The 20,151-nt window shown below is 39.7% G+C and overlaps 1 protein-coding gene across 3 annotated transcripts in view; it reads right to left on the reverse strand.

The window, feature by feature from the left end:
- The window catches only part of bltp3b (bridge-like lipid transfer protein family member 3B), a 140,996-nt gene that overhangs the window by 1,124 nt on the left and 119,721 nt on the right, over positions 1 to 20,151 (reverse strand). For all 3 annotated transcript variants that reach the window (XM_072562497.1, XM_072562499.1, XM_072562500.1), the window contains 3 exons: positions 19,020 to 19,279; positions 14,452 to 14,560; positions 7,899 to 8,098 (listed from right to left, as the gene is read on the reverse strand). In XM_072562497.1, the coding sequence (XP_072418598.1) occupies positions 7,899 to 8,098; positions 14,452 to 14,560; positions 19,020 to 19,279 (569 nt within the window). The remainder of the gene's footprint in view (positions 1 to 7,898; positions 8,099 to 14,451; positions 14,561 to 19,019; positions 19,280 to 20,151) is intronic.

The raw sequence follows: 20,151 nt of genomic DNA on the forward strand, positions 1-20,151 counted from the left end.
AATACACTTCCACCAGTAAGAGAGAGCAAATAACCAGCCAGTACTACGTTACAGGCTGCAACTGAAAACATGTGAAAGTTAGTTACGCTTAATACCAAAGAAGCAGCTAAGATTGGAAATAAATCTGTAGCACAGTAATCATCTTCATTCAGAAAAGTTCCAAATCAGGATGTTGGTCAGCAGTTTAAACAAACAACTAAACACCAAGAACCACAGCATCTGTATATAGTCATTCAAGTTAACAATTTAATGGGTGGAGAGTAACACTGTCTATTTGCCCTTTATGTGGAGATTGAAGATGCTTTCCATACTGGATTAACTTCTACCAGTTTTTTAGTACAGAAATAAGCCCCTTAGATTTCAACCCCTCTTGAAAGCAAAATGCTATGTGCCAAATATATTACAAGATTGAATTTTCCAATGAAATTATGAGGAAGACGTTTCGTTTATATGCTGTTTCTGCTTGTAGCTACTCTTGCCAGGACATCCGATGTCATAGTATACTGTGGCTTCTCCTTCCTGCACAATTCTCACACATTCACTGTAGATCATCTGCAATCACTGACATGCTTCATCCAACTATGCCTCGGTCAACCTGTCTTTCTATTGTCCTCCAATTTTCCTGAGTAAGAGATCTGTGCAGGTTTTCTGCTCTGTTCAAATGGCCACAATTCTGGCATTTTCCTTTATGGATATCTCTTTATTTGTCTTATTGAATTTATACGGATTTTCTTTTTTTATTCACTCACAGAATGTGGGCATTCATTGCTAAGCTAGCTTTTATTGCCCAGTGGGCAATGAGGAGTCTACCACATTGCTGTGGCTCTCAAGTTACATGTAAGCCAGACTAGGGAAGCATGACAGGTTTCCTTCCTTAAAGGACACTAGTGAATGGGTTTTTCCAACAAGCACCAATGGTTTCATGGTCATTAGATCCTTAATTCTCAATTTTTTACTGAATTCAAATTCCAAAATCTGCAACGGCAGGATTTGAACCCAGGTGCCCAAGATATTAGTTGAGTTTCTGCATTAATAGTTTAGCAATAATACCAGCAGGCCATGTCTCCTCTTTCTGCATTAATTTTGGCCTCTAATTTCTTCCAACGAGTTTTATGTATCATCCAGGTTTCTGAGGGGTATTGATGTAGGAACTTGTGAGCTATTACTTCTAGCTATATCCATCCTTCTAAGTTCTAAATCACATATGCCATTTTCCATTATCATTTGTCCTAAACAGATACATTTGTTGACTTATTCCCTATGTAATCATTCATATTTATTTCCATAAAGTTTCCCTGAGTTGCACTGTCTTTCCAAAATTCCACATGGGAAGAAATTAAAAATTATACCGGCATTTATGTTTCACATACAGAACAACATTCATGGTTATGCAACTATCAAACTTAACGAGCTTTGCCCAAATGGATGCATTCATGTTTCAAAGAGAAGCAAGTGTAGAGCTCACAGAACCCTCACCACAATCATTCAATCCTCCTTGGATTTGCAAGTGATGCCAAAGGACTGAAGAACTGCAAATGTCACATCTCAATTCAAAAAAAGGGGAACCAAGCATCTGGTAATAATCAATCTATAATATGAGGTGTGAAAATGAGAGGTTATCGAGGACAAAATAAATTTCACTTGAAGCAGCACAGGTTACTAAGTGGCAGTTGGCATGGGTATGTTGAAAACAAATCATTCGTGCCTAAATGATTTGGGGATCTAAGATGGCGGTGATCTGAGAAGATCGCACTGCAGAGCTTCGCATCGCAGCGCAAGCGGGACGGTCCTTTAACCCGCCCAACCCAGGTCGTCGGGATTTCTTGGGACTCCAGAAAGATCATGGAAGCCCAAGAAATTTCTAAAAATTAACTTACCTGTGTTTTCAGCCATCCAGAGATGCCTAAAAAGGGAGGAGCAGCATCCGATGCTGGGTATGCAGTTCAGCCTGCAGCAGCCTCGGAGCCGATTACTCTCCAGCACCTGGTGAACCAGCTCTCGAAAACTCGCGAGATGCTGCGGAAACAGATTGAAGAGAAGCTAGCTCCAATCTCTCTCATGCTGCAGAAGCATAAGCAGCAGCTGGGAGACCTGGAGAAGAGGACGGATGAGGTGGAGTAAAGGAGTGGAAGCTGATGCCAGTTCATCCAAGCGTGACATCAAAGCATGACATCAAAGCCTTGAAGACGCAGGTCTGCAATTTGCGTGACCAAACGGATGATCTTGAGAACAGGGGCAGGAGAAAAAACATTCGGATCATCGGTCTGCCTGAGGGTAAGGAAGGTGAGCAGCCTGCAGAATTTGTTGAGGATTGGCTGCTGAAATTCCTTGACTTGGAGACTGGCATGAGAGGATTGAAGATAGGGAGGGCTCACTGGGTCACAGCGGGGAGATCGGGTCTGGGTGAACATCCTTGTCCTCTCCTGGTGCGGTTCCATAATTACCAGGATAAGGAGACAGTCATTGAGGCTTCCAGAGTCCAGGGGAAGGATCCGAAGGCCCTAATTTACAAGGGCTCTAAGATCATGTTTTTTCAGGACTTCTCAGCGGTGGTGATCCAGAAACGAAAATCTTAGGATGGTGTCAAGAGAAGACTGAGGGAGCTTGTGATTCAGTACTCCGAGATATCCGGCAGTGCTTTGGACCACCTTAGATGGATCAATATATCTTTTTGACACATTGGAGAAGGCAAGAGACTTTGTGGACAAACTAACCTAATTTGAACAATTTTAGTATGTGTAAATAGTGTTGTTTGGGTACGTGTTTATTATTCTGTAAAAGAAATGGAGGAAATCCAGTAGGAGCTTTATTTTTCTTTTTTTGTCCCTATGAATAGTAATTTGGTTTAAACCATGTCTGGCGGTGGTTAAGATGTACATTTTCAATTTCTAAGTTAGGATACACCAAAGGATGGATGGGGTATTTATTTTCCCCCTTTTTTTAAATGAAAGAATGTTTTTTATTCATACTGATATTCTATGGGGTGTTTATTCTTTTCAGCTTGTGTTTGCGATACGGCTCTAACTGGGAGAAGTGAAGGTAGTTGGAATGATTAGATGCCTACTTATGGGCAGTTTGGGATGGGTAGTTGACCCCTCTGGGCAGGGGGGTGAGTTCCCCTACTCAATGCTGTTGGCACTTTATAAGTTGGTTTGTATTTTGGTTTTTGTTGTTTTTTATTTTTAATAATTTTGTAGGTTTGTTAAAGGTACTGGTTTTCGTTTATGTAGTTTTTATATTTGGTGGATCATGCGTTTGTGTTTCGGGTTCCTCCTCTGGAATTTAAATGTAATTGCAGAAGATTATGGCTTATGGTTTGATTAAATGGCGTACCTGGAATATCAAGGGAGGTCACTCACCAATTAAGAGGAAGAAGGTACTCTTGAGTCTTAGAAAGGAGGTGGATATTGCTTTGTTACAGGAGACACATTTGGATGATAAGGAGCATCTGAAATTACAGCAGAATGGCTTTGACCGAGTTTATTTTTCATCATTTAATACCAGAAGTAGGGGAGTGGCTATACTGATTAGGAAACATTTTCCATTTAAATTGTTGGAATGTGTTAAAGACACATATGGGAGGTTTGTAATTCTTAAAACCTTGAAAACTTTGCCCAAACCAAACCACTCTAGAGTACAGAAAAGGTACGGCCACTCAACTCGGTCAAATACCTTCTCTGCATCTAAAGAAATCACCAATCCCTGCACTGACTGCTGTTGGCATGCTTGAATTACATTAAGCAGACTCCTAACATTTTTGGAGAATCGACAACCCTTTATAAAGCCCATCTGATCCTCTTTAATAACAGAAGGTAACACAGTCTCCAGCCAGACCCATTCCCCTATACCTAACACTATGGGCAATTTAGCATGACCAATTCACCTAACCTGCGCATCTTTGGACTGTGGGAGGAAACTGGAGCACCTGGAGGATACCACGCAGACACGGGGAGAATGTACAAACTCCACACAGACAGTTGCCTGAGATGGGAATTGAACCTGGATTCCTGGCGCTGTGAGGCAACAGTGCTAACCACTGATCGAACGTGCTTTTTACGTTGGTGATTGAATCATTGGCGGAGACCATTCGTGGGGATCCCAATATACCAGCTCCAGAAATGGGGTCAAAATTACATAAGATCTCATTGTATGCAGACGATGTCCCAATATTTTTGACAAATCCAGCAGTTTCAGTGCCTCACCTGATACAATGCATTCGCGCGTTTGGCGCTTTTTCGGGGTATAAGATTAATTTTGCTAAGTCAGAGGCTATGACGATGAATGGTCTTACGAAGAAGCTAGCTCTCGAGGGTGACTATAGATTCCCATTTAGGTGGTCACGAGGTGGGGGTTTGTGTATTTATTACTCCAGTTCTGGATTGGCTGTTTAAAGCCAATTTTACTCAATTATTTGGAAAAATTAAACAAGATCTTCAAAGGTGGGAGGCACTTCCAGTCTCGTGGTTGGGTCAGATATCACTTATTAAGATGAATATTCTTGCTCATTTGCTATACCCTATACGGACGCTCCCCCGATTTTCAATAAGCAAACACTCAGGAGACTGAACGGCTGGTTCAACTCCTTTATTTGGCATCGTAAGCAGCCCACATTAAATTAGCCAAACTGCAGTTGCCTCACAGATTAGTTGGAGTGGACCTTCCTGACATTAGAAATTACCAACTAAGCTCGCTTTTGACCTAGGTGAGTTTGGTTTGTGGGGATCCTCTTTCAATATGGCTAGATATCGAATTCTCCCAGGCAAAGTGCCCCTTTACCAGTTTGCTGTTTTTGGACAAGATGAAGACAGTTAGGGAATATTGCCATAACCCAATAGTCATCAATACTGTTAAAGCATGGAGGGCAATTCGGTAGGGGGATGGCAATATCGGCAAAATACCTTTGTTTACACCTTTAGTGGGTATGCCAGGTTTGCAACCGGGTATGCTAGATTCAGGATTTAAAATGCTGGGTAGCTAGGGGTGTGTCTTACATGGGCGATTTATTTGAGGGAGACATAATGATGTCCTTCGATCAGTTAGTACGGAAGTATGAGTTATCCAATAAAGACCTGTTTCGTTTTTTTCAAGTTAGGGATTTTATTTAAAAAAAAACACTTTTGACTGATCCCTGCAAATGGAGATAGACAGGGGGGTGCTAAGAGCTAAGAGTACACCCTCTGTTAGTACTTTATATCATCACTTGGGGGGTGCAACCTCAGATGAGTCTGATCAACTCTGCAAGATGTGGGAAAGAGAGCTAGGTGTTGAAGTTTCCTCAGAGGCATGGGAGGATATTTGGGAGAATGCAAGGAAGATATCAATTTGCATTAGGACTCATGCTTTCAAGTTGAAGATTTGCCACAGGGTCCACTTGGCTCCAGACCATTTGTCAAAATTTAAACCAGGGGTATCTTCAGCATGTCCCAGGTGCAAGATCTGTACGGGCACTCTTACCCATTGTCTTTGGTCTTGCGATAGGCTTCAAACATATTGGAGTGCTGTGGCGGGTGCAATGAAGAAGATTTTGGGTGTAAGGGTGGAGAAGGGCCCTATCTCTCTCCTTTTGGGCCTACCCACTGTATTTCCTACAGACGTGCGTAAGAAAAACCTTTCAACATTCTCACATTCTGTGCAAGAAAGAATACCTTGCTAGGTTGGATATCCGAAAAACCCGCAGGCCTGTTGGGTTGGCGGAAGATTGTTATGGAGCATCATCCCTTGGATTTTCTCACAAATATGGTACACCACAAAACTGAGAGTTTTACAAGACATGGCAGCCCTTTGTGGAATACCTGGACACAGATTTATCTGCCACACTAACAAGGGCTTTTATATAGCTGTAACACTTGTGTTTCATGAGTCCAATATCCAGGGAGGAGGAACTGTGAATGTATGAGTGTTTTATTTGGCTGGGCTGAGTTATTACTATTCATTTGTTTGTTGTTGGTTATTTATTTAGTTAAATAGCTAGTTTAGAGTTTTAAAAATTCTACATTTTTCTATATATGTTTATACATTTGGACATGAGTGTGGGTCGGGGAATTTTTTTTTATTATTTGGGTTTTTTTGTACTGTTTTGAATTACATTGTTTTGTACTTGTAATATTAAAAAATCTATTTTTTCTCAATAAAAATATATTTAAAAAATGATTGAGCTCTTGGATAAAATAACAGGGTCAATGAAGATAGTACATGTAGATGGAGGACTTAAAAAAATTTTTATTCCTCCTTAAATATAAATTCCTTAGTCTTGCAAATCACAAGGATGAACCTGAAAAGTGTAACACTACGGACAGCACTTCCTGTGAACTCCCTGATCCTCCACTCATCAACTTAGCCAGTGCTGATATTGTACAATAATCATACATTAAACTAAGAGGAAATTATATTCAAAGTGATCTTAAGTGGGATTGCCAATGAGAGCAAAAAGACGACTTCCCATGCTGCATCTTCTCAATCATTATACAGCATCTTAAATCGATTCACTGTGCTAATAGTTATGCTAGACCTACTGTTAAACACACATGGCCTGTTTGGAATGCTGGGCTTACTGAAGAGCACGTGAAGACAACTGAAAGCATTCAGAACTAAGCTCTGATCCAATCTTCTGTAACATACACCAAAGCTCCTCTGACACAAACAATTGAATATATGTTCCCTTGTTGAAAGGGAGGAAAAGATTTGCACAGTCTTCAGGAGAAAATTCTTGAATTCCCCTTCCATTGCCATTATCTCTTGCCACATACACATGACAGTAAAATTATATATTCCAACTGAGAAAAGACACCACACCACAAGTAGGATAACAGTGTGGGTAGCACGGTGGCACAGTGGTTAGCACTGCTGCCTCACAGCGCCAGAGACCTGGGTTCAATTCCCGCCTCAGGCGACTGACTGTGTGGAGTTTGCACATTCTCCCCGTGTCTGCGTGGGTTGAGGTTTCCTCCGGGTGCTCCGGTTTCCTCCCACAGTCACAAAGATGTGCAGGTCAGGTGAATTGGCCATGCTAAATTGTCCGTAGTGTTAGATAAGGGGTAAATGTAGGGGTATGGGTGGGTTGCGCTTCGGCGGGTCGGTGTGGACTTGTTGGGCCGAAGGGCCTGTTTCCACACTGTAAAGTAATCTAATCTAATCTAAGAATATGAAACAAACCTATCTCCACCTTCTAAGATTAAAGAAGTGCGTAAATGATTGAGAATTTAAATTAATCCAACAACAGATTACCTATGGAATTAAATACTTCAGTACAAAATGTAGTGGGCAGTATTACATAATATATTTTAATTATTTGCATAAAGAAATGATCATAATTTGACACTGTTTCTTACAATGTTTGTCTATACCTTTGTCACGAATAATCACTTGTTTTGTATAATGATGATTATTGCATGAACCAAATATGTACCTACACACAGTGCAATTTTAAGGTTTGGAGATGATTCCCTCTTTCCAAGGGCCTGAGAATCCTACCTGCCTCTCAGGAAACAACATCCCGTAATCCCCACTTCAGGACTTGACCGTTCCCCTCCCAACTGCTGTACCCAACATCCCTAGCTAAGCCTAAACACTCCATTTCCTACTTAGCTGGCACTGTAGCCATACACACACCTTACATGCTTTCCCTTACATCGGAGCAGTCAGTGATACTGGAACATATGGCAAATGAATGTGGCAACTGACTGTTGTGAAAGAAAGGGGTATTATTTGCTCTGTCTTGACTTCTGTATTGAGGGATCAGCCAGAGGAAGTATGGCTCTGCATTTCTGAAGGAGGCCAGATCGGAATCTCCTGTGAGAAATGCAGAGCATATTTGCCTCGTTAAAAAAAGAGCGCGGTGGAATCTGCATGCAATTGCTACACCTCAGAAAATCCAGTCCATTATTTGCATTTGTTCTCACCTGTTCCCTATCAGTTGAACTTCCAGCAGTTGACTTGATTCCATGATCTGGCTGTCCAGGTAAGTTTGATTGCACAACATCTGTTTGAGTGAATTGTGACACACATCTGACCTCCTTTGATTCATGACATTTTAAGCAGGATAATACTGTTTGTTTTGTGTATTTACTGTTTGCTGAGTTCTGACTAGATAGCTGGACACCTAGATGAAAGAAAGTCAAATAAATAATTAATCACCTAGATTTAATATAAACAGGAGCTAATAAGAATTAATTAGAAAGTTAGGCATTTAATCACTATTCCTAGAAGTCATTTGTTTTATAAGTTACAAACAGAATCAAAAAATATACACACAAATCATTAACCCTGAAACATACAAAATCTGTAACAAAACATGGACTAGGTATCAACATTTTCTTTTTAAAAATCACCAAAAGACAAAAGACTCCGCGCTCTTTTTTTAACGAGGCAAATATGCTCCGCATTTCTCACAGGAGATTCCGATCAGGCCTCCTTCAGAATCAATTAAACTGGATTCAATGACTGAGATTAGGCTAGACTTTGTCATGTGTAACCAGAATAAATATTTATATAAAATGTTCTAACTATAAACAAAAACTCGACGACCTCCACAAAAGACTTCGAATTAATGGGTTCAACTCAAACAATATCAGCATGAGAGATTTCAAAGGAAATATTGTCAATAGAAAATTTTTGCAACAGGGAAATTATTTCTCAGTCACCATTTTGTGCCAGACGGCTTCAGTTTGTGTAAAGCAAATTCATGTTTGCTGGTCATCATGAAGAAGTGAGAGGTGTTTGTGAAGGCTCAGGTCAATGTCAAATTTATTTGCATTGCATCGCTAATGTTTATTTTTTAAAATAAATAAGGTAAAAGCTGAGTTAATTAATCACAGTAAAACAAAATTAGTTATAAAATGTTATTGACCTTGATAGGACAATTTTAAAAAAGCCCCAGAAAATGTTGAACTCCTATCTAAAACTGAAATCATTAATTCCTGAATATAAATGGCACAGAGTTGACAAGCAATGCGATATTTTCAACACTAACAAGCCCAAACCAATAAAGTTGCCAAAAAAATTTCATGCAATGAAAATTTCTTTCAATAATGAAGCTCAGCTCAAATCAATTGTTTAAATTAAAAACAACAAACATTTCAAAGATGGCAGGAGTGATCATCTGAAGATAACTGGGAAAGTTTATGGTCAAAATAGAATAGTAAAAAAAACACACAACTATTTGTTTACAGCAACAGTTGTGGTTGGAAAGTGCATTGCCACAACCAGAACAATTTCAAGATATTAAGGTTATTGATCTGGATGAGGGTGGCAGAGCTGGTCTTTTTTAAATCTGCAGCAATATGGCCACTATTAATTCTTCAGGATATCTGAACTAGGAAGCCACAAGAAGGAATTTGTTATTTCACTAAATCTAAAATAGTCACAATACTGAGACAAAGATTTACATTGTTTTACTTGTCTGTGATTTCCACACAACTGTAGTCAGAACTTCCTTGCAGGTGTTTACTCAAGAGTTTTTCTTTCATCCAACATTAAAAAAAAATGCTTCGAGAGCACAGAAAACATTCAACATGAATCAGGTTGTAAGTTTGCTCACTGAGCTGGCAGGTTTGTTTTCAGACCTCTCATCACCATGCAAGGTAACATCATCAGTGTGTGTCTGATGAAATGCTGGTGTTCTGTCCACTTTCTATTTGTGTGTCTTAGTCTCTTGAGGTGGGTGATATCATTTCCGGTTCTTTTTCTCAGAAGGGTCCAAATTGGTGTGTTTATTGATGAAGTTTTGGTTTGAATGCCAGGCCTCTGGAATCTCTATGCCTGTCTCCGTTTGCCTGGTCCTAGAATGGATATGTTGTCCCAGTCAAAGTGGTGTCCTTCTTCGTCTGTATATAAGAATAGTAGTGATAGTGGGTCATATCTTTTAGAGGCTGGTTGGTGTTCATGTATCCAGGTGGCTCGTTTTCTGTCTGTCTGTCCAATGTAGTTTGTTAACAGTCCTTACATGGTATTTTGTAAATGAGATTAGTTTTGCTGGTTGTTGGTATAGGTTTAGGTTCATCAGTAACTGTTTCAGTGTGTTGGAACCATGCAATAAAATACCATACAAGAACTGTAACAAATATTACATTGGACAGACAGTAAACTAGCCACCAAAAGACATGACCCACTATCATTACTATCCTTACACACAGACAAAGGAGGACACCACTTCGACTGGGACAACACATCCATCCTAGGACAGGCTAAACAGAGACAAACACAGCAATTCCTAGAGGCCTGGCATTCAAACCGGACCTCCATCAATAAACACATCGATTTGGACCCCATTTACCAACTGCTGAAAAAAGAACTTGAAATGCTATCACCCACTTTAAGAGACCAAGACGCATAAGTAGAAAGTGGGAAAGAACACCAGCGCTTCACCGGAGGCTCACTGATAATGTTACCTAGCATGGTGACGAAATGTCTCTAAACAAACCTGAACCTCAACTTGAGTTACAAATCTTCTCGCATTCAACATGAATCTCTACAACCCCGTTAAAACATTTGTTGTGGCTTCATGATTACACACATTATCAGCAGCTGGAGCCGATTTATTCTATCCATTATTAAGTGCATTAACAAGAGTCTTGTGGTGCAAGGGTAATGTGCCTACCTCTGAATCAAGATGCCCTGGTTCAACTCCAAACTGCTCCAGAGGTGTGTAACCCCATCTCTGCACAGGTTTATTAGAAAATATCTAAATGATTTGTTGAGGCTTCTCATGGCACAGTGGTAGTGTCTATTCCTCTGGCATAGGAGACTAAGGTTCAGGCCTCACCTGCTTCAAAGGTACGTAACCACATTTTTGAGGAGGTTGATTAGAAATGTTTAGATGCTTTAATTGGCCACTCTGGTGGCACAGCAGTAGTGTCCCTACCTCTGAGCCACAAAACCCAAGTTGACGTCCTGCCTGCTCCAGAAATGTGTAGTAACATCTCCGAACAGAGAAATTAGAAAATGTCTTAATTGCCTAACCCTAATATCAGAAGTAGATACTGAACAACACAATTAGTTATGTAATTTCCCACAATTTGATACAAATGTTAAAACTTCCTGATTTATGAGTTGTTTCATCTGTTTTGACACTAGAATAACAAGCCACACCATATTAGTCTCACTATCACTGGATTCATAACAATGAAATTAAAACATTCGATGACACTCAGAATTGCTCAATCGTTTCTGACCAGATTTTACAAATAACAGCAAACCCAAGAACTGCAGATTCTGGAAAGCAGAAACAAAAATAAAAACAGAAATTGCTGGGGAAACTCAGGTCTGACAGCATCTTTACTGACTAAGGGTCACTAAACCCAAAACGTTAACTCTACCTTTTCCTCCCAAAAGATGCTAAATCTGTTGAGATTTCCCAGCAATTTCTGATTTTAGACATCAAATTTATAGTTTAACAAACTTTTATTTAAGAACAAAACTTCAGCAAAACAGAAAAACCAGAAGCATCATTAGCATTTGTTAATATTTACAATCTAAACCCAACTATCTTTGAATATAAAAACCAAATGAACTCAAAGTTTGTGGAAAGATTTGCAGCTCGGGTGCTGGTTGCCGTGATTGTGGATATGTTCGCCGAACTGGGAAGTTGATTTGCAGATGTTTTGTCCCCTGTCTAGGTGACATCTTTAGTGCTTTGAAGCCTCCTGTGAAGCACTGCTGTACTGTGTTTTCTGGAATTTATATGGTTCCGTTCCTGCTGCTTCCAGCAGTTCATTGTAGTGGCAGTATATTGGGTCAAGGTTTATGTTTGTTGATGGAGTCCGTGGATGAGTGCCATGCTTCTAGAAATTCTTTGGCTGTCCTCTGTTTAGCTTGTCCGGTGATCATTGTGTTGTCCCAGTCAAATTTGTAGTCCTTGTCATCTGTGTGTATGGCTACTGGTCCGTGTGTGTGGACCCTATACCCATCATGTGCAAGACTAACATACTTTACAAGATTCCATGCAAAGCCCACAAGAAACACTATATAGGACAAACAGGCAGACAACTCGCAATCTGCATCCATGAACACCAACTAGTTATTAAAACGCTACGACCAGCTGACCCTAGTAGCTATTAACACAGATGTCAAGGACCATAAATTCCACTGGGCCAATGCAACGATCATAGGACAATCTAAATAGAGAGCAGCCAGATAATTTCTAGAAGCATGGCACTCATCCACGGACTCCATCAACAAACACATAGCTCTAGACCCAATATACTGGCCACTATAATGAACTACCAGAACTGGCAAACAGAAGCAGCAGGAACAGAAGCAAATAAATTCCAGAAGACACAAGTACAGCAGCGCTTCACAAGCACTGAAGATGTCACTGAACAGGGGACAAAACATCTGCAAATCAACTACTCAGCTTAGCGACCATACCCACAACCATGCCAAACGAACTGAGGATTTCTCTCCACAAATGCTGCCCAACCTGCTGAGATTTTCCAGCAATTTCTGTTTTGGTTTCATCTTTGGATATAAAGCTCTACTCAGACATTGAACAGAGTTTTTTCAGATTAGATAAGATTACTTACAGTGTGGAAACAGGCCCTTCAGCCCAACAAGTCCACACCAACCCTCTGAAGCGCAACACACCCAGACCCATTCCCCTACATTTACCCCTTCACCTAACACGATGGGCAATTTAGCATGGCCAGCTGATAAATTTTCCAGTTTGACAACCACTTCAACAATGAATGCCAGGCCTTCATTAAACCTTTTGATTCAGGCTTATATTACAGATATGTAGAGTTATACATCTTACTTGAATTTCAAATTTACCAGTCAATAAAAACAGCTTTTGCATATTTCTAAAGCCTTATTACCGTTTCGTAAAGACAGAGATTCTTAACTGAGAACTTTCAACAAGTCAATTGCTGGAGAGGACCTAGACAGGACAAAACAAAAAAAAAAGCTTCCCCTTGTCAGTTTCGAAAGCAAATTGTCTCCTGCTCAAAAACCTAGACAGAGCCAGTTCACTTGTTTTGTTTTTAACATTCCCTGTGGTTGGCTGGCCAGCACCGGTACTCCTTCATTGAACAAGTCAACATCCAACCAGCTGCCAGTCACTGAGTATAACATCACGGTGATGCCAAATTGTGAACAGTGTTCTTAGAGGAATAATTAACCTGCATTATCTTTCTCTGTCAGTTCCCAACAGTAAACATAAGTATCTTGTTCTCTTTTTCTTGAAACAAGCTGCTTTTCAAAGTTCAAATCTCAACTGCAACTTGCAGATCCAAACCAAAAAATGAGAAAATTTAAAACAAAATAGTATGGTCTCAACATATAGCTCATCTATACTTTTGAGAAACTGAATTGCAATTCAAACTCAGTTCACAACAGGACCTTAGAGCCTTAGAAAGCAGTACATCTCATCACTCTGCTAAATTCAGCCCACAACTCCAGCAGGAAACAACACCTTTTGTTAACTCAACCAAATGTTGGATACTGCACGAGACTATTATGATCTGAGTCATGAATCATCTGGTTCCTGATGAAGGGCTTTTGCCTGAAACATCGATTTTCCTGCTCCTCGGATGCTGCCTGACCTGCTGTGCTTCCAGCACCACTCTAATCTAGACCCTGATCTGAATCATGCTCCACTCTTCCCAGTTTCCATAGAAAACATGGTGGAAAATATTTGGGGCAATAAATTTCATAATCTAGAGTAGGCTTGAAGTGCAACCAGTGGCCAGATTGTTACAAATACGGACTGATTCTTGAAGTCACCAAGCATAGCGGCCATGTGCCACAAAAGCCACTGCAGTGTTTTGAAGCAGAGTAAGCTTCTGGAACAATTTCAGAATGAAGACTGTAAAAATATAATAGTTCAGAAACCCGAGGGGAGCTTTGATAATTTTCCTCACATGGCCTGAGGAAATGCTTCCCCTGAGGAATGCTATACGATAGAGACTAAAAACAGGAGCCAATTTTAAAGCTTTAAATGCAAGATATTTCACATGCTACAAGTATTAGAGAATATCAAAGTGATTCTTTCTTCTACAGAGAGATGCATAAAACTATTTCTTAATTGCAACGGAGGCTTTACAAACAATCAAAACTAAATAATACAGGGCTCTTGATTTCTTAAAAAAACCATAGAGGATGTTTTATTGTGGGCGTGAACATGCAGGTGTGCGCTTTGAGAAATAGATTTAGCATACTAATATAAATTTGCAATGACAGCTTGATAATCCAACCATATATTGCAAAATATGAGAGGAAACCAACTAATGTTATTAGGAGGGAATAAATTATTTAAAAAGTTATCAAATACAATTAAGCATATCAATAACATTCACTTAATTAAAAATTGATCACCTTAAAACACTGTTGCATGGAGCTTATCCAAGCTGAAGACATACCCTTCCTTAATCAAAGCATATTTTCATGACCAAACACACAGCTATCTTTCCAGGCATCCTTTTAGTCTTCCTATGCAGCATTAAACAAAGCAATTCTCACCTCCAATGCAAAACGTTCCATCATCACTTCTGCGGACGATCAAGTTATCAATAATCAATTGTATTGGCAGTGGTTCATGAGCTGACAGATCATGGCGTGGACTATCATCCTTTCAATTAAATTACACAAAGTTAATATTATACACATTTACCATAAAAATTGCAAACATTTAGTGTAAAAATTACTTTGTACAAACATTTCAACAAACTGATTTTTTTGCTAATCAAGAGGAAAGTTTGGGGCATACCGCCACAATTATCATCTGCTATACTTAGACTCATCAAATTTTGTTTACTATCCGAAAGTATTATACATATTTAGCACTAAATGGAAAGTGATAATACCTCAGACATAGGAAAAAAACTGTACACAAAGAACTCCAATATTCTTTAAATTCTGTCAATAAGAATATTTAGATGCAAAATTGCACAATCAAGAAAACACAATTATACAAATCACTCTGCCATATTTTTGGTCATGCAGCAATATAGGGTATCTTTTTGGATGGTAGCATTTCCTGCCCTGCCAACTCTGCCCCTAACAGCCATTTCACACTGTCCTAATTGGCTGGAAATTAGACTTGCACCCTCACTCAGGACTGTTGCCTTAAAGAGCTGAATGTCCAGCAGCTCTATCAGTGTCAGGTTCAAGCAATGGCCACTGCTGAGACTACAAGGAACCCCTGAAGAATAGGAGCTAATGGGGTTCAGATTTCAGGTAAAACCAGGGTATTGAAATGTCCTGGCTGGCTGGCAGGCACTAGTAAGGGAGCTGGGTTTCAGCTCAGGGGAAATCCAAAACAGGATCCATCCTTGCCTGTCACAAATCTATTCAGTTTAAACTGTTGGGATAGCCACATAATACAGACCTCCACAGTTGTGGGTAAAATAACAGTGGCAACAGGACGATTATTTAGCCACTTAATACTCTGAAATAGGTCCAAAGCCAGGTAGCTCACTTGGCATAATAATGGCTCCCCATAAAATAGATCAGCACAAGCAGGATGTCAAAGTGTGCAAGCGACACACATTCCAAGCACTGGATGGGGGCTTTAAATTCTGCTTACATTATACTGTGCATGGTTCTGAGCTATGAACAAAATATAATCCTTTACATCACCTATTTATACTGCATAACTCTAGATTCAGGGTTCTGGAAAAAGGTAATTAGTACCACTTACAATACCAGAAATCTATACCATATGTTGCATTATAGTCTCCCAAATACGCTAGTCAATTATGATTAGTTATTTCAACTGAAATGAAACTTGGATTGATCCTAAATCATCATGTCTTCTGTAGAAAGAAAGCATGTCTGAGTTCTCCTGATAGCTTAATACTATCACCAACTCCACACTAAATAGACCCAAGTACAGCAGAGTTTTAACTTTTGATTTATGTCTCGTTCACTGATCTCAATCAGGGTCTTGTTCCCCATGTGAGTAGAACAACTGTTCCTGAAAACGGGCATGTACTGTATGGGAGACAGAGTGAGGGCGAGAGTGAGGGCGAGAGTGAGAGACTTTGCAATGATTGTTTTTTAAACAGACAGACCCACCAAATACAAGCCATTGGATGAGACACAAAAATGCAATAACCATATATTAAAACAAAAAAGAAATACTGTAGATTACGGAAGTGTAAATTAAAGTCAGAAAATCATGGAATACTCAGGATGTCAGTCAGTATCCATCATGATTTTCCTCATGTTCAGCATGTTGCTACCACCAAATATACAGCCCTCTCCTCTCCCATTCTTCAAAAAACACTATCTTCTCTGTGATACCATTGGCCACTCTTCAATTGCCTCAAAACCCCTTCCTTTCCCATGTAAAGAACTAAAACACTACACCTGCTTTTTTATCTTCCTTGAAATCAAACAAGCCCTGACAAACCTGTTGGTATTCTTTGAAGAGGTGACAAGTAGGTTAGACCAGAGAAACCCAGTGGATGTGGTCTATCTAGACTTCCAAAAGGCCTTTGATAAGGTGCTACACGGGAGGCTGTTGGGTAAGGTGAGGGCCCATGGTGTTCGAGGTGAGCTACTGAGATGGATTGAGGATTGGCTGTCTGACAGAAGGCAGAGAGTTGGGATAAAAGGTTCTTTTTCAGAATGGCAGCCGGTGACGACTGGTGTCCCGCAGGGTTCAGTGTTAGGGCCACAGCTGTTCGCATTATATATTAATGATCTGGATGAAGGGACTGGGGGCATTCTAGTGAAGTTTGCAGATGATACGAAGTTAGGTGGACAGGCAGGTAGTACTGAGGAAGTGGGGAGGCTACAGAAGGGTCTAGACAGTTTGGGAGAGTGGTCCAGGAAATGGCTGATGGAATTCAACATGAACAAATGCGAGGTCTTGCACTTTGGCAAAAAGAATAAAAGCACAGACTACTTTCTAAACGGTGAGAAAATTCGTAAAGCCAGAGTACAAAGGGATCTGGGAGTGCTAGTCGAGGATTCTCTAAAGGTCAACATGCAGGTTGAGTCTGTGATTAAGAAAGCGAATGCAATGTTGTCATTTATCTCAAGAGGGTTGGAATATAAAAGCACCATTGTGCTACTGAGACTGTATAAAGCTCTGGTTAGGCCCCATTTGGAGTACTGTGTCCAGTTTTGGTCCCCACACCTCAGGAAGGACATACTGGCACTGGAACGTGTCCAGCGGAGATTCACACGGATGATCCCTGGAATGGTAGGTCTAACATATGAGGAACGGCTGAGGATCCTGGGATTGTATTCATTGGAGTTTAGAAGATTAAGGGGAGACTTAATAGAGACGTACAAGATAATACATGGCTTGGAAAGAGTGGATGCTAGGAAATTGTTTCTGTTAGGTGAGGAGACTAGGACTCGTGGACACAGCCTTAGAATTAGAGGGGGTCAATTCAGAACAGAAATGCGGAGACATTTCTTCAGCCAGAGAGTGGTGGGCCTGTGGAATTCATTGCCGCAGAGTGCAGTGGAGGCCGGGACGCTAAATGTCTTCAAGGCAGAGATTGATAATTCCCCGAGACAACAAGAATCGAAGGGCTATGGGGAGAATGCGGATAAGTGGAGTTGAAGTGCCCATCAGCCATGATTGAATGGCGGAGTGGACTCGATGGGCCGAATGGCCTTACTTCCACTCCTATGTCTTATGGTCTTATTCACAATACAACCACAGGGACAGACCTAATACAGACTAGGTAATCCCTTTCTGAACACTGCTGGTCATTCCATAATCAGAACGCTGTGCTTCATTTGCTTGTCCTTTTGCTTCTCTATCCATAGTCCTCGTCAGACCTTTTATGTTCTTCTAATATGTAAAACTCGAACGATGTCATCTCAACTGTAAGCAGTTTGCAAATTACAGTCACAACTCTAATTTCAATAATTCTAGATCATAGTCGCTCATCCTTTTTTTTGGACTACACATGTTGGCAATGATTCTACTGTTGCCCTTTAGAATGTCTGTACGAATGTCTCTTTGGTTCTTTCCTCCCATTTTCCAGCAACTACACTTGCTAAAAACATGATTGTATGTAGCATTTTCAGCTTTGCTAAAAGATCACAAGCCTGTAACATGATCCAGGCTGGGCATCAAGGTGTGTGTGTGTTTGTATGCAGGAATGGACACACAAAGTGCTGGTGGTGCTTTTTTTGGGAGGTGGTGCACATTGTCTTCTCATGAGCCACTTATTACATATATGCTTGCTCATACTTTCTTTGGACTTTTGCAGTGGAACTGAATTGCAAATGAGAGAACTAAAGCAACAAGGTGTCCACAGTAGGACATCTAAGACCTCTGAACATGAGAAACATAACTGGATTTGATACACAGAATCTGCATTAAGAAGGACACATCAAATATTTAATTCAATACCAATCAGGTACTGAAAATGCCATATAGAGAAGGAAAGAAACAAGGGACTGCCAGTGAGACAGAAAGAGAGTATTTTAAGAAGTTTACAACAATAATTTAAATCTGACAGTCCACATTTATAAAAATTATTTTCAGTGCTGGAGGGGTTATTTGGAACTAAATAATGACTGAAGTTGTTGGAAGTGTGCTGGGCACTGAAATGACAACCCCCAGCTTTTTCTGGTGTGTTTACTTCCTATCACCAAGCTAAATTTACTTGAATGGTAAATGGATTGCCAAATGTTGTGCAACTTTGAGAAGAGCCAGGCTTCTTGGAAAGCAACTTCCGGATTGCTAGTTAACTACATATGCAGCCATTAACGTTGTTGTTTGTCCTGCTGGCCATATTGTTATTTCTACAACAAAATCCAACAATTTTAGTCAGTCGATCTATGTAAGCAACACACAAGAACATCCTCATTACCCCGGTTACCTTCATAGGACAAGATTAGTCTTTGCTAATCTTAGAGATCATCCCAGTATATTTCCTATTTTTCATGAAGCTATCAAAATATTGGTCTGTAATCAATAGATTGCTGGCAAAGAGATGGAGGAGACCCTTTATCTGCAATGGTAGTTTTTAAAAAACCAGTACATCCCTTAGTGACAATTAAATGTTTCACCTTTATGGGAAAAATGATTTTTTAGAAAACAGAATTAGTCTTACCGTCAGGTTAATTTGTGTATCAGTTATTTCAATCTTCATAGGGATTATGTCAGCAGGTGCTTCATCTTCCAGAAATGTTCCTAGATTTGTGAGGGAAGACATCAGGAACTCTGAATTGAAGTTCTTTACCGAGCATTGCAAAAAACCATTCTTGACTGCAAGTGATGAATGGACAGCAGCACTTGGACCACTCTCCAGCCGTAGACTCACTTCAGGCAATTCTTTCCTGTGCTCCTGTGTCACAGAGGATTGGTGCCGATCTGACAACAAAAGAAAAATGGCCAATCAAAGAAAAAAAAGCACATTTTACTGACCAACAAAGCGCTTCAACAGAAACAGTTATCCCTTGAACTGTTCACTTTTTTGAAGTCAGACTTAAGATCATGTGCTTATTATTCATCTGATTCATTAATGTAAATATTACTTGATAGCTGAATTTTCGACTCACTTAATTTTTAGATTTTTTTCCACCCCATTACTTAACTGCAAAGCATGAACAACATAGTAGTATGCAGATTGCCTGAAATTAAAATACCTGAAAGAATTTAGTTTGAATGAGTATGACCAGAAAAGCCAAACTTTTGGAACTGCTGAGCAAAAATACCAAAGACCTAATAGTATTCCATTACAATTGAGTGTATCTAACCAAATCTGATTTCTCGGAAATTGTAAAATGAATAAGTAATAATTTTTAACTTTAATAAAGTATGGTAGAGAACTGAATAATCACTTAAATATTGAAAGATTTGTCAGTTCCCTACTAAAAAGTTCCATACAAACATAATTCATTAGTAACAAATCTTACTATTTATAAAGTCAGAGCACAACTTTGTACGTTTTTGCTAAAACATTTTCTAATTATCACACTGCTGTCAAAAATATTTATTTAAATATATTTGTACTTAAAATACCAAATGTTTGAAGCATATGCACATTCTTTCACCAATAATCCAAAGTATTTCACATTATATGGAAAGACAACTATATATTCAGAACTGAACTTTCAATGTGCATTTAGTGCCCCCTGCTGCATGTACAAAGGAAAAAGGTTTTTTTAAATTTAAAGAAACAAATTGATCCCAATAAAGGCATGCTGAGTGTGATGCAAGTCATTACTTCCCAAATAGCTACA

This window comes from Chiloscyllium punctatum, chromosome 44 (genome assembly GCF_047496795.1).
Source record: "Chiloscyllium punctatum isolate Juve2018m chromosome 44, sChiPun1.3, whole genome shotgun sequence".
NCBI lineage: Eukaryota > Metazoa > Chordata > Chondrichthyes > Orectolobiformes > Hemiscylliidae > Chiloscyllium > Chiloscyllium punctatum.